At 41.7% G+C, this 15,415-nt stretch overlaps 1 protein-coding gene across 1 annotated transcript in view; it reads right to left on the bottom strand.

Moving 5' to 3' along the window:
- Nucleotides 1–8,733, bottom strand: part of ST7 (suppression of tumorigenicity 7) — a 143,113-nt gene extending 134,380 nt beyond the window's left edge. Inside the window, exon 1 of the mRNA XM_042018085.1 lies at nucleotides 8,371–8,733. Coding sequence (XP_041874019.1) covers nucleotides 8,371–8,521 — 151 coding nt within the window. The 5' untranslated portion in view covers nucleotides 8,522–8,733. The remainder of the gene's footprint in view (nucleotides 1–8,370) is intronic.
- Between the last annotated feature and the right edge of the window lie 6,682 nt (nucleotides 8,734–15,415).

The raw sequence follows: 15,415 nt of genomic DNA, 5'->3' as shown, positions 1-15,415 counted from the left end.
GTGCATTAGTGGATCATATAACCTTGCTTCAGACCAAGCCATGGTGTAAACAATTTTCAGTCCTCAGCATAAACACACAGGACATGCCATGAAAACATTTAGTTATGTGAAGTTCAACATCTATGGCACTCCCAGGTTACAAGCATATTTTCTTCAGAAATAAATGGCTGCCTTACAAAATAAGATTACAACGATGATAACAACATTTCTTGTGCTTTAAATTTGATCTCTGAGTGTCTTGCCACTGAGCACAAGACCCTACATTTCAACCTAACAGCCCTGACATTTAATAAGCCAAGTTTATTTGTAGAAAGTGAGCTGGAAATAAAATCTCATGGTTGCAGTTGGCACACTATACAGAATAGGAATCTTAACGATGACTGCAGTTCATTTTTGCCCTATAGCTTTCATCCTTCTAATTGGTATATTTAAGTGCACTTAATCACTTAAGCAATGAGTCTACCACAGGGACAAATCTCCAGTTTAGACTCCACAATAATAAATCTTTGTCTTCTCTCAGCAGCTGGCGAGGTTTGATTTGGACTTTGAATTTAGGCCCTTTCCTCAGGCTTAACAGTTACAACTTGTTTGTTCTGTCTGCTGAAAGCGTGACATTAACTCTTGTCTTTAAATGCATTATTGTTGCTTAAGCTTACTGTTCTTGGTGTCAAAATTGGTTGCCCTTCTGCAGTGCCTGACTAAGACACACACAAAAAAAGTCCAATTAGCCTGTGCTGGGATTTCACAAAGCAACTTTAACTCATTAGTATTTACACAGCATCACTGGTCCACATGACGCTTCACAGACATGAGGACGAGCTAGAGTTTATAACACAATCTTTCAATAGATGCCTCCAGTGCCACAAAGAGCTAATTTAAAAACAGGTGGAAGGAGCCTTCACACACCCCCTTGAACAGCCAACAGAGGAGTAACATCCCCACAAGCACCTCATAGTCTGTCCACAGGACCAGGATAGGCGTTATCCTAAATTCTATGACAGATGTCCTAAGTATGTCCTGAAACAGCTCTGGTAAAAAAAGGCAAAACTTAGATGCGATCATCAAATCACAAGACGAAAAACTACCTTTGGACTGAAGTGACTGGGGACTCTGTCCCCCATATTGCTACAGGCTCCCTGCAGTACCTTCATAAAATATTTAAGCCCAAGTCTTTGCGAATTCATGCATATTAATTACCTGTGCAGTAAAGCCCGGGGCCTATGCTTTCAGAACAAACCAAACCACTGAAGGTTTTCAGGATGAAGGTCTCATTTCCCTTTGCCTTAGTTCTTCCTGTACAGTTCAACAGAACACCCAGTTGTATTCAACATTCTGACAGGTATCTGGAGCAGGGCCTTATTTTGCTAAATACAAAAGACCTTCTTAAATAACTAATCTTGGAAAAAAAAAAGGTGAATCCTGACTTGTTGTGACAGCCACACAAAAGACAACATCAACTTCTGACAGTAATGTTCATTCCTTCAATCCAGAAGAAACTGCTTGGCCCTCCAACCTAAGTCACCACTTAAGTGGTTTTATTTGCTTTACCACTTTCCAGGATGACAAGTAACTCTCCCTTAAGCATAGAGCTTGCCAACTGACTGAACAATGCACAGAAACCTTGGACTCGGTGGGGTTGCTCTCTGGCATGTGCACAAAAGTCCTGGCACATCTGGGACTATCGGAGCCTCTGCGCACAACATACCTGCACACCATCAGCAAGTGTTTTCAGCTGGGTGTGGGAGTTTTTAAACCCCAGCATGATAGGGTTTTAACTAGTCAGCTCTCCTGTTTAGTATGGGCCATTAGATTTCACTCCCAGTTTCCCCACTGAAGAGCCTGGCAATCCTCATCACACTGAGGGTCTTAGTACTACGAGAGCCAAAGATGAAGAGGCATAATATCCTTTGCCATATCCACTGGGTCCAAAGACACATCTTCAAAAATCTCTTATAAAAAATACTTATCATGTGCATTTCTCTGAGTTCAGTTTGCAGCCACCCCTTTTTTAAGATTTCTCTTCCCTATTTTAAAGGCTACTTTAGTACCTGCTACTTTCTTCCCACCACAGTTCACAGCACAAGGAACCACCTCTCTGTTAATGTGAAGGCACTGCAATCAGCACGTCTCACAGCCAGGCTGTTTCTTCAGACCATTGATGATTTGGGCTCCAATTCTGACAAGTTAACATGCATTTTAACTCCAAATATTTAGGAAGCTCACTATACGTTTGTCAGCCAGATTAAAGCTCTTACACCTCCTTAGCTACTGTCAAGTAGCTTCTCTGTGATTAGATAAACAGCTTGAGCTTCCTTAGGCTAACATTGTGCTTTTACTAGACTCTCCATAACTCCTGTCAGAGAATCCATTTTAAAATACAGGTAGGTCATTCCCTCCAAAATCCCTGTTTTATCCAACATCATCTTCCTAATTCTGCCAGGTGCTGCTCTCAGGCAGGCATCATGACCTTCTATTTTTCACTTAATGTACAGCCTTGGCACACAATTATGTACTTTTCTCTCTTTTCAGTCCCTGAGGCACTGACACCAGTTAGCACTTCTGTCTTTCACAAATGCAAATTCATGACCCGGATTTTTGCATTTGCTTTGCAAAACAACCACCAAAAATATATATATTTTAAGTTCTTTCTTTAATTTAGAATGGTGGTATTTTCACAGCCGCTCAGACAATTAGGGCCTATGACCCCTGTGAACAATCGGGGGCTTATGCTCTTTTGGGCTAAATTTGTCCAGGCACTCAGTGGATGCTTTGGGAAAATCCCACTACACATAGGCAGTTTTAGGAGCATTTCCGTAGATTTTCATCAACACACAGAGGACATTAGACTTCAGTTAGAAGCTGGCAGTACAGCTCCATGGTCGCATATCAGTCAGTGTTACAGTAAGCTCACTCAAGATGTTATCAAATATTATTTTGAAGGCTCTGGCTTACACATTTCTCCTGAAATAGTGACTGCAAATCTTCTAGAGCTTTTGCAGTAATAAAGTCAATTTCTTCAAACAGTATTTTCTGAAAACCTTGCATTTCCTACAAACTTCACTCCATTCCCAGCATCTGATGCTGACCGAAAAATTAAGCTCAATCAAAAAGTCAAAACAGTGAAGAAATGTCAAAAATTCATAGAAAACAAGTATCATTGTATACTGCATCTATGGGGCATTGATCCAGCAAGTTTTGATACAGCTTTTCCCCCAAGAATCCCCAGTTTAATCTACAAAGATTTGTCTGCTTTTTGTCAAAAGTAACATACTACTTTCATGCACGTAATAATCTCTTCCCTAAAATATTAAAGGGACAGTTTCCAAATGTACCATGATGAAAATATGCATGCTTGAAACAGTTAAAACCTGTTTTATAATAACCTCATGAATATTAGCCTACAGCAGTAAAAACTAATTTTTGCAAAACCCAAAAAGGCAGACCACAGAAACCTCTAACATCCAAACCCTGTCTGGAGGCTCAGAAGCAACTATGAATGCTTTGTGGTGCTGTAAGTGATACAGCTGAAGAGAGGGGTTAACAGTTACGAAAACACTGTTTACTTTAATTCCACTGAGCAGAAAATAAGATCAGTATTTAGTAAATATTTAATTTACATTCTAAGAAATGCAAAAATTAATGCAAGTGATTTTGGGTCAGTGAGCAAACTATCTGTAACTGATTCTGTGAATTTCATAGGCGGGATTGATGCTGACCTTAACAGAAGTAGTCATGCATTTGAAACTTTACTTTCAACAGTCAAATTCTTAAGAATACCCCAAACAAATCTACACGGCACTTGCAGGGAGTTAAGAATTCTTCCGTCTCCTTTGGTGGCATGAGAGCTTTGCTCCAGGTTTTCTTTCGACTCGCCCACCTCCACACTGACTTCTGTAGCTCACACAGCAGATGCTTACAAGGAAACCCATCACAATGACGGCAGATTGCTTTGAAGAAAGGCCAAGCAATTACCAGCAAGTCTGCAAAACTAAAACTAACTGTCCTTCAGTTCTTCTCAAAAGAAAGAATCTGTTCACTTGTTTTCAAACCATTTGAAACTCCCTGGCCTTTGTCAGGTTAATGTTTTCCAACCCTCATGATTAACTGCCCTAGCTTGAATTTATGAAGGGGAACAATACCCCCGGACCAGCTGTCAAGATGCTATCACAGCAAACACACCTCGACACGCACGGTGGCTTCAGGGGCCGAGCAGGTACCGGCAGCTCCAGCCCCAGCACCTGCAGCCGTGCACCCCCAGCCCAAGCAAGACAAACCCCCAGGCATTCAGTCCCCAAAAAATCCTTCTGTCCTACAGGTGGTTTATCACCGCAGCTTGTGCACATGCAGCTCCACGTGGCCAAATTACCAGCAGCAGGAAAAAAGTGAAATTAGTTAAATTTTAGTAACAGGCCATGGGACCATGGGAATGAAAAGCTTCTTTTCTTCTCACATTGCAGCTTATTGGGGCACATTGCACCAATGTGCAGTATAGATCTGCAGGGTCAGGAAGCCCAGAAAGGGGAGATCAGAAAGATGAGATGAGCTTCACTGACAGCAGCCAGCACCCTAAGACAGTGTAGCCCAAATCTGAGAGGCAGGCTCCATCTCTTCATCTCCTGCAGTATTTCTGCTAATGAAATCACACTCAGCTTTCTTGCACGGTTTAACACAAGATAGTTTCATAAGATGGGACTTTTCCAAGTGCTTTGCTTCCTGAAGTCAATGCAATGCACACACTGGTGAATACATCTAAGGTGGGCCAGGCTGACTAAAAAAACCTCTCAATTTTGTGTCTTCTGAGAGACTCCTGGACAAACAGAAAACATCATTATCCTAATTTTACAGGACTTTGAACATGTCTACTTCACCCCCTGGCCACACAAACCACAGGGGTGAGTGGGGACCTGCTGATGGCCAGTGCTGCCAGCCCTGCTCCATGCCAGCCTCTTCCCTCTCCAAATGGCCGGCACCATGCACAGTGTTTCCGGTGATGGGCTTTAAGAAAAGTCTATTACACGGTCACAAATCCCACATTAATTAATTAATTAAAATTTTAGCTGTTTATTTCAGTAGGAATGTCATAATAATAATTTTTAAAAAATCATAATGAAGAAATGTACCATGTTCCTCAGATAACAACTCTGTCCTAGCCACCACAAGGTGATGTAGTCTTCCTCTTCCAGCCGTGGTATCCTGGGCCTGCGGACCTCAGGGGCCTGGCAGCACAACTTTACTTGCTTTCTTTCATTCTACAGGCTTCTAACGTTGCAGCTCAGCTGGTAACACCACAGGGCCTTGCTCCAGAACAGCTGAATAATAATACTCCACAGACACCAATAGAGCCAGACTCAGCCCAGAGCTCATACCCGTATATTTATTTTCCACAGTTTTAGGAAATCAGTTTTTCTGATTTCTCCACCCTCGGCAAACCAGAGGTTTCCTCCTGTCTGCCTTGTCACAAGCTAGTCACACTTACTGTTCTCGTCATTAAATCCGTCTTTCTGTTGCACTTTGAAAGGATAAATAAAATCATCAGAAACTGTTTAACTTCAGTGCCTCTTTCCTCCTTAGGATTTGACTAGAAATCCAAACTCTTATGTCAGGAAAAGCAAGCACATTTTTAGAAGAGGTGTGTCTTAGTTCAGATTAGTGTGGCATTCAGAAATCGTGCAAGTGCCAACATGGGAAGAAAATACAGCATGTTATGTAAAATAGGCAAGGCATGTTTAATTATTTTAGAATAAGATGATAACATCCGCTTCCTCAACTGCTTATTCTGTACTTAATACTTAATATAGGACTTAATATGTCCTCTCTTGCTTCCTGGCTAATGGTATAGTACAATAGGTCAAACACTCCTATTCATATCTTATTATTTGATCTGGATATCAAGCTTCAAAAAAATGAAAAAAAACCCCAAAAATACACGAAACACCACAGTCAGATTTAACAGTAATATTTTTACAAGACAGATTAGATTTCCATTTGGTTATATCACAGTAAGGTACTCCACTGAGGACAGTGAAATTATGCTTGGCCAAACTGAGGACCTTCAAGCCTGGGAGCTCACTGAAACACATGGGGTGACCAACATGCACTAACGCTTGGGGTGTGCACATCTGTACAACATCGAAGGAAGGAAAAAAGACCCCACACTTCTTCTTAGTAAGACTTTCTGATGCAAGTGACCAAGCACTGGTCTATTTGGTGAAACCATCTGCAATGACTCTGACTGCCAGTGGTGCACAGCCTGTTGCCCTGTCCTTGCCAAAAAGCAATTTAAGGCTGCATGAACACTAGAGACTCCTGTTTCACCATCGGAGTTGAAGAATTTCAGACAGGCGAATCCCAAAGGTTCCTTTATTAGCTGATCCAAGTTTGCTAAGAATTAATGCCTGATTATGACAAAATTGAGTTCTGCCCTCTGCTTCTAGTCATCAATTGTTATAATTCTTTTCATGATTAAAAGGCCATTTCTTTCTCTCCATGACAATACCACTTTACTGTAATCTTACTCTGATGCATCTCTCCAGCCCTGGAATAATCTTTCCACTATCTTCTCCAGCTTTTCCATTTCCTTTTAAAAATACTGACACTAGGGATGGAAAAACAAAATCATACAGCAGTAGCAAGCACCAAGTCCCCGTGGCAGGTGCCCTCCCATACATGCCACACTAGTCCTTTTGTATCACACCACTGTGAACTCTGTCTAAGGTGTTTGATCTAAGTCTCTAAAACCTTTCTAAATCACTATTTCATGAAGTGCAAACCATACCTGTGGAACTGTGTTTTTTTAACTGGCTGCCTAAGCCTGCCTCTGGTGGTACTGAAAACCAGTTTGTTTGACCTCAACTCACCAACAGATCCAGCTTGTTCTGGTAAAATGCCCAGTCATTGTTTTTAATCACCCTACTATTTCTTTATGTCACACAGAAGTTTTAGTAGCAACATTTACAAACTCATTTTCACATCACTGAAATAAATTTGATTGGTATCACATGACCAGTTCCTGTGGTACTTTATGAGCAACCTTAAATTAATGACAGTAGAATCTGACTGTAATCAACTGGGGGGGGAACGACCCACAATAAATCAAATCCATTTTAATTCATTCACACAAGCTTTGAAAAACTAAACAAAACAAAAAATGATCATGCTATTACCAGTACTAACTTTTTAATAAATTCCATTTAGGAACAGATGATGCATAAAGACCATACTGTGCCTATTGTTCTCCCCTGGTAACTCATTTTCATCCTGCACTTTGGGACTTTCTTCAGCCTTTTTAAACTCCTCAGAGATTTCATACTGTCATTTTACTTGCATTTTGAGACATTTCAGTAAACCCCAAGATGACTCAGCTGGAGTAACATTTCAAATGAGAAAGTGCATCAAGAATTAGTTTGTTCGAACTCAGAAAGAAATCAGAGGGGGTTGATTAGGTCTCAGATGGATGCCTGTGATTTTTTCCAAAAGCGAAAATTATAATAGAAAGCATTCTGACATTTTTGCTTGACACCCATGGCCTGCAATGCTTACCTGGGACGTACGCATTACATAAATTATTAAGAATCAAGCAACAAGAATTATATCGTGTTTTAATCAGTGTGCGGCAATGTCAAAAGAAACAGGATATTGTTCAAAGACATTTTATTTGAAAATTTTACCAAAATTGCATTTAAAGTTTATAAACGCAACTTGTAACTGCGTTTATGCCTAAAGTGAAAGCTGCCATATGCTGAATCTTTTTTTTTTTTTAATTCTTCTTTGATGCTGGAATTGCCAGAGGCTTATCAAATGAGAACGGGCCAGAGGGATGGGTGAAAAACGCTCAGATAACGTTCGACTTCCCAGCAGCAGGGATGCCACATGGGTTACATCTCATATGCCCCAAAACTAATTTGTCTTTTCCAGTATGGCGGTTGGGAGGGTGAGGGGGCCAGAAATTAAATTATCAAAGTAGATGGGTAGAAAAATAAGCAATTTCAAGATAAGGACATAACTGCCCAGTCCAGACTGGCTAACAGTACGTAAGTTACTGCTGATTCAGTATAGCAGCGGCACACTACCTTAGCGAGTTCGAACAGCCAAAGCAAAGTCCATCGCAACAGTGATAGTCTTCCAGCAAACTTGCACTCTTATTATTTATTATCATTCAGAAAAAAGTAGCTGAGATCTAATTTTTATCAGGAACATAATTAAAGTTTTAATCCTGGTTTAAAAAAAAATGCTTGAGTGCAATGCGAATAGCACAAATAGCGTAAGACAGCACTCGCACAGCCGAGGGGGCGGCGGCGGGCGCGCCCCCGCGGGCACCCCCGGCCGAGCCGCCCCCGGGGCAGGGCAAGGGGGCCGATGATCACAGCCTACCTGTGGTTAAATTGTCATTGATCTTCAGCGGCACCCTTAAGATGTAGACGAGGAAGAGCATGATGAAGAACCACAGCGTCCAGAGATAAGTCCAGGACCAGACGATGCAAGACTTGAGCTGTTCCAAAAAGCCCGTCCCAGCTTCAGCCATGTTTTTTGGAGAGAAAAGAGGAAAAAGAAAAAAAAAAAAAGGGGGGGGGGGAACGGAGTGTGTGTGGGGGAGAAATCAACCCAAACGCTGCTCTCTGCTGCCACGAGCTCTCAGCGTGTGTTTGTGGGATGGTTCACCCCCCTCTCGCTGGCCGGGCCGCCTCTCCCCCGCACGCACCGCCCGCCGGGCACTGCGGGTGCCCCCGGGGCGCTGCCGGCTCTGCCCCCGGCCGCCGCCCTGCCCGCCGCCGAGCCTCGGCGAGGGCTGGCCCGCTAAAATGGACTCCTGCGAGCTCCCCTCCGGCCGAGCGGGTGGGGACGTGCTGCGGTGGCAGCGCCGGACCTGCCCCCAGCCGCGCTCGGCCGCGCCCCGCGGCTCGGCCCCTGCGCTCGGCACCCCGGCCCTGCCCGCGCCCGCCCCGCCCGAGCGCGGAGGCTGCGGGGCACGGCGGCGTGCGGCCACAGCAGAACCGGGGCAGGAGGGGGCAGAAGGGCCACGCAACTTTCCCCCCCACATCTTTACGATCTTGAACAATAACTTCTGGCGGCATTTTCACCGTGCAACAGGACTTCAAGCCTAAAAAGGGCTCACGTAGGATAGTTTTTTTGCAGCTGACCCGCGTGAGCTTCTTGTTGGGTAATGAAACAGGCATAGAAGTCCCTGCGTGCGTGTTGGTGTGTACAGTGCCCAGCAGAGTCCCGAACTGCACAACTCTCCTCCTTGGAAGATAACTGTATGGCGCAATAAATGAGAGGGAAAGGACGCATATCTAGTTCCGACCCCCCTGCCAAGGGCAGGGAAGGCACCCACTAGATATGCGTCTCATTAAAATAGTGTCAGTAAAGCATAAACTTCAAGTCATAGAATTGTACTTTTGAGAAATACATTTTGCTTCTTCCATGAATGAGGTATTTATTCATGAAACAACATTTGACAGCAGAATGGGATAAAAATTCAAGTCGGTAAACACGGCCGATCCCTGCTTTTTTTTTTTTTTTTTTTTTTTGATGTCCCACAGCTTACAAACATTTAAGTAAATACACACCACATATTCACAATTTGTTTGGATCTCTCTTCTGTGCTTCCACAGTCTATATCCAGTGGGATAACACTCTCCAGCATTGTAAGAAACAGGTACTATTCATAAAGTCTTACCAAAAGAACAAAAAATCCTGAAAATTTCTCCAACTGGTAGTAACCACTCTGACCTGAGATTTTTTAGTCTGCCAAAGAAACAGTCATCACAGAGAAAAACATTGTAGCCTTCCTAGAATGTTTACAATACCCAAAGGCATTAAACCAAAGTAAATCTGTAGCTCTACAAATTGATACCTTCTCATGGTAGCAAAGGTACAAAATTTGTTCTTCCAGACTACTGCAGGACTTGAAGCTGGATGGGGAGGGAACTGTGTCTTCTTCATTTGATGGTGACAGGATCCTCTGATTAAGAGACCACTGTCTCCATATAAGAATATTAGTGCAGGATTGACAGAAGTTTTTCCTGCTAATAAATCACAAAACTTTTAAAATGAGAATATACAGATTAACTACATAAAACGTCATTTATAGTTTAATTACATATTGAAGAAAAACACATTTCAAATTTTTCAGTTTCCCCTTCCAGTTTTAAAGGGAAGAAATACTTAACACATTAGGTCACACCTGAAAAACCTCAACCTTATTCAATCATGCAGTTATTTATAAATCAAAATATTCCTCTTACATTTTCAATTGCACTAGGCAATTTTTCACTTTTATAAATTTTCCTCTACGTATTTTAATTTTCAGAGTATTCATGCTTATCTTAAAAAACTGACTATGACCCATTTCTTTTATGTATGAAAGATAAGAAGTGGAGCATGGGGCTTTCCCAAAGTTTTTTGTTATAAACAACTTTTCAATCTATTGTCTTTTATTGAAAGACAGGAGTGAATTGTATTGGTTCCTCCAGCTCTGCTTTCTTTACACCTCTTGTATTACTAGAAGATCAAAACACTATGAACTGTGCCCACTTAAAGCACAGTTATTAATTTTATGCCTTCCTTCCTCTAAGCACCACTGCTTCTTCTTCCCTTGAAATTACAAAAGTTTTAATACTTTGCAGTAATGTTATGCATTTCACTTCTAGATCTCCAATGTTTTTACAGTGAGCATGAAGTATTTAAAAAATAAGGATTCCTCATTGGGTGCTGTACAAAGGAAAAAACAAAAAAACAAACAGGCAAACAAACACAACAACAAAAAACAATGGCACAAACTAAACCAAGAAAACCAAACCAAACCAACAAAAACACCAACCCACAAAAAAACCCCTCACCCCCCCCCCCCCAAAAACCAACAAAAACCCCAAACAAAACCCCCCAAAAACTCAGGAAATACAAAGCATGTGTCCAAACCCAAATGTTTGTGTGAGGTGACAAGCAATTAAGTGCTGCATATCTTGACTTGTGACTAATTTTGTGCATTCATATGACAAATTACATTTCTGCTGTTCCTATTAAAGAAGCATCTAAGCTGACACTCAAGGCAAGTTCACTGTTCAGGTGCTATTTAACACAAATTATCTCTTGTCTCTCAGTTCTGTTTGAATGAAATTCCAAGCAAATACAAAGCCCTGAAACATGCATTTCATAAGTCAGAAGCAAACTGTTCAGTACTATGAAAAGACACCATTTTGAGTGTCACCTGGTTCTAGGCCCTCATTTGCTAAGTCAACATAGAATACAGCTGAAGTGAATCACTGGACAAAAAAAAATTCGAAAGTAGTGTTTTACCTCTCTGCTAAGATTTGCCACACAATTACATCATTGTTTAGAGTTTTCTCCCACAAGCCCTCAGTTCCTACCTCAAAATAATATCTGTGTGAACACTACTAATTTGTCTGCCATAAACCCAGTTCAGAGTTCCTAATTTCTCATATGACTGTTGATGACTTTGCTAAATGAAATCAGGAAGCAGAAGCAATGACAGTTACTAAGCATGAGGTACAGTGAAGTTTTGTTTCTTTTCAGAAGAAAGACATTTTATTGAAATTGGGTCCTGGCAAATAAGAGAGAATAGATGGGACCACCGTGCAGCAGAAGTCCAGTTTGAAAATTTTGCCCACACAATCTTTGTATGGGTCCAAAGTAGTCCAAGATCCAAAGCAGTGGGGTTTTTAATGTTTGGGTGTTTTAGTAAACCTTAAAATATCTTCTGTCTGATAATTTCAGAGATCAGAATGAGAGACCTTTTCTAGGCCCGTAATGTATAACCTTCTTGGAACCTGGCTACAAATTTAGATTTCATTGGGGTCTTGGCAGCCAAAAGACAGCCAGGCACACTAGTCGAGGACATTCAGAAAGGGCAGAAATGAGACCCACATGAGCTCCATTTATATATGAGCACTGGGAAACATTGTCAGCTTGGTTCAAAGGAGCCAGACATCCCCTTGACCTTCAGCTGATTCCTTCACTAGCAACTGAATCCCGTTAAGCAGCGTTATGCCCAACACTTCTTAATCTAGATACCTGTTAAACAACAATGCACATAGGCATGCATGCCTCTGCCCAGCTGTGTATTTACACACACACAAATAAATACATATGCACATAATGCACCTATCAAGCGTTATCAGCTGCATGTTAAACAACACCAGGGTTGAACTGCAGGTGGCAGTCTAAGCTGGAATCAGCAATGGTTGAGAAGCAGTTTGCCAATGGGAATGAAAGCACTGGAGGAGAGTTCACGGGATCTCGTACACAGCGCTTTTCAGACATACCAAAGTCTGCGTAAAATGCCTTAATCACATAGCAAAAATCTGTTTTCAACTAAAGTACACACAGTCTTTAGTCACAATCCAGAAAATTGAAAATATGGTAAGAAACACTGAAATAAAAAATTGTGCTTAATTTACAATTTAATCGATGTATTTTTATTAAAGATATTGCAAAAGTATGCAACTACAGACTTCTGAACAGTGTGCCCAGGCTGAAGTTTCTGTTCCCCATTCTAAAAGTGGGATATTACAGTATTACAGGAATAATCTTCAGCTTAAAGACAGTAATATTTAAAAACATGCCACCAATACTAATGAGGAAAAGTGAAATATGCCTTGAGCACCACATGTCAAAAAGCTTAAAAAAATTGTTTCCATTATTAACAAAATGTTGTCCATGGCCACGAGTACTCTTCCAGAAAACATGCTGCTATGGAATGTGTCAGGGTAGTTGCATGGGAAGGAGGAAAGCCTACCTGAAAGTTGTTTTAAGATCTTTACTGACAAAAAATTCAACTAACAAGCTGCCCTGATTGCAAGACAAGTAACAAAACCCAGGTTAGAACTGGCTCAGTTAAGAATCAGATGTCAGTGCAAAGAGAGGGCAAAGGAAGGTGTTGCTAAATAGCTAGTGCAACTCAGAGCAGAGTTTCAGTACTTTTGGGTAGTGTTCAAAATAATGAAATAACCAGAAAGAAAACTCCAACCAAATTAAAAAAAAAAAAAAAATCAAATCTATTTTCTTCTGCTGCTCTTTTGCCCGGTTACTTTTTTTTCCCTAAAAATGAGATGGGAATTTCACCCTGACTGTCAGCACACTTAGGCATCAAGGTGGGGCAGTGCCCCATCCCAAACACACATATTTGATAAAGCAAATTGTTTGGGGTTTTTTAAAATCCATGGAAATATCCTCCAGGAGCACTTACATGTTTTTGTGAAGTGGACACACATTCGTTGAGGCATTTTATTAAGCTTCTTTATAAAAGGTGGTGGAGCAAGACATGTCAGTATTTGTACAGGATGGTATGTGCTTAGGATTCATAAAGGAACCACGCGAGCTGTTAGGTTGGCCCCTGGTCAAAAAAGAGCTTTCCACAAGTCAGAATCTGGCATCTGCATCCACACATGTTCTGTACGTCACGGGAGGCTGTGGGAGAAACAGGGAGGCAGAGACAGATGGCCAAAAGCCCGGAGGGAACCAGCACTGGTTTCTGCCTCCCCTATTGAGGTCGAGGAAAAGGACAAAAGCTCTGCTCCCCACTCTACTCATGCCTTGGACTGAAGCCAAACAGTAAATCTTCTTTTCCTTTTTTTGTTTTTTTTTTTAAGGAGATGCATTTGTAGGAGATGTAGAAGACATGGCCTTTTTTCACTGATTGGTATCTTGACCATTTTTTTTAAGGAAAAACATGTTGAGCATGGTCTTCAATTTAGTGAGTGTTGGTATTATACTTAATGAAAACATTTTAAAGAGAGAAAAAGGTCTCAACTCCTCCCATGTGAAATCTGCAATTAGCAGAGTGAAGTTTATTTTTCCTCTAGGATTTGCAACACGGCATCTTTACCTGCTACGTATCGGTAGAAGCACAGAAATCCACTGGCAGTTACATTTTACTTCTTCTCCAGACTTTCAGAGGAAGGAAACAGAGCAGTCACTGTGCTAGATCATGTACAGGTAATTATTACTGCTTGAGGCTGGCAACAATTACAAAGGACAAGAACAGCTCTGCCTGTAGGCAGGAAGGGATTGAGCAAGCCGTGGAAGCAGGTAGCATCTAAATAGCATGTCATTTACCCATATCACAGCTAGATTTGGCTCCCAAGCCAAATCTTGTTAAATCTTTGCAAAATTAAGTGCCAAAATATCCTTTTGCCTTGTCTGATGCAATTGTTTTCTCCTTTTCTTGCTTGTCTTGCCTCTCCACACCCATCCAGTATGTCATTGAAAAAGAAAAACCTCCCTCATAGAGCCTCTTCTTCTTACCCTCTCCACAGATGAAGGTCTCTGTAAGCTCATCTTTAAATTTGGGCTACAGAGCAATAGTCTGTGTTATACACTGGCTTCATCATGTCCTACTTTCTTCCCTCCTTTGCTCTTCAGTTTTGCTTGATCTGTTCTTGCTGGGTCACAGCCTTCTGTCTTCTGCACCCAGCAGTCATTCTTCAGATCCAAACACCTTTCTCACAGCATCCTTTAATTCAGTCCATCCTGCCTCCCCTTTTAGTAGTGATGCTGCTGACTGAATCAGTTGCTCTGCATGGCAGCAGGGAAGAGGAACAAGATGAAAACCCTAGTGGGCAAGCAGGGAGCTTCACCCATACACTTCTGCTCCGCTCAGCATTTCCTAGCCTTGCTGGCAAGGCACAAATAGCCCTATTGAAGGGGCTTTTCTTACATCAAAGAACTAGGAGGGATTCTGAGAAAAGGATATAGTAATGGTTGCTGCTCACCTTGTGTGGTGATTCCACCACAGGACTGCAACATGATCGTAGCAAACCCATCAGCTGCATTGAAAACCCACTGTTTTAGATAACCTTGGAGCCTCTTTTACTGGGTATGTTACTTTGTTGGTAATTTTCATGATTCGTAGAACAGTAATCGTCGATTGTGAGATTGCCCAGGTTGCATCTGCTACTGCCCTGTTTCTCAATGTTGTCATCACCTGTGTTTTGACACCAGGCTCTGGGTTACCACTCTGTCAGCAGCTACCATCTGGGTAGCAACTTTACTATGTCTGAAAGGATCTTACCCAGAGATAAATCCAGGTAGCTGGATTTATTCATTGGGAAATTATATACTGGCACACTCCCCCCATTCTTCCTTTACATTCAGGTGGAGTAACTCTGGCCACATCAACTGCTGGTAGGACTACAAGGCACACTGTTTCCAGATGAAATAAGTTCTTATAGGGAAGATGATGGTTCACTAAGTTTAGTAACAAACTGGGAAAAGACCCCTACTAGTTACTGATTTTACCAAATTCTATTGCACCCAGAGAATCAGTCATGCAGAAACCTTTGCCTTGCAGCAAAGCTTTGGAACAGGAGCAGCACTTCAATTCTTAGTGAGCATATGGCATTTACTTTCTTAGCAGCATCTCTCAGGTCTAGCCTTCTGTAGTTGAGCTGGCTCCTGG

Source organism: Corvus kubaryi, unplaced genomic scaffold (genome assembly GCF_017639235.1).
Source record: "Corvus kubaryi isolate FWS band 111438036 unplaced genomic scaffold, C.kubaryi_AGA036_p1.0 137, whole genome shotgun sequence".
Taxonomy (NCBI): Eukaryota; Metazoa; Chordata; class Aves; order Passeriformes; family Corvidae; genus Corvus; species Corvus kubaryi.
Note: the sequence above shows the minus strand (reverse complement) of the source record. Positions and strands in the feature narration are given on the sequence as shown.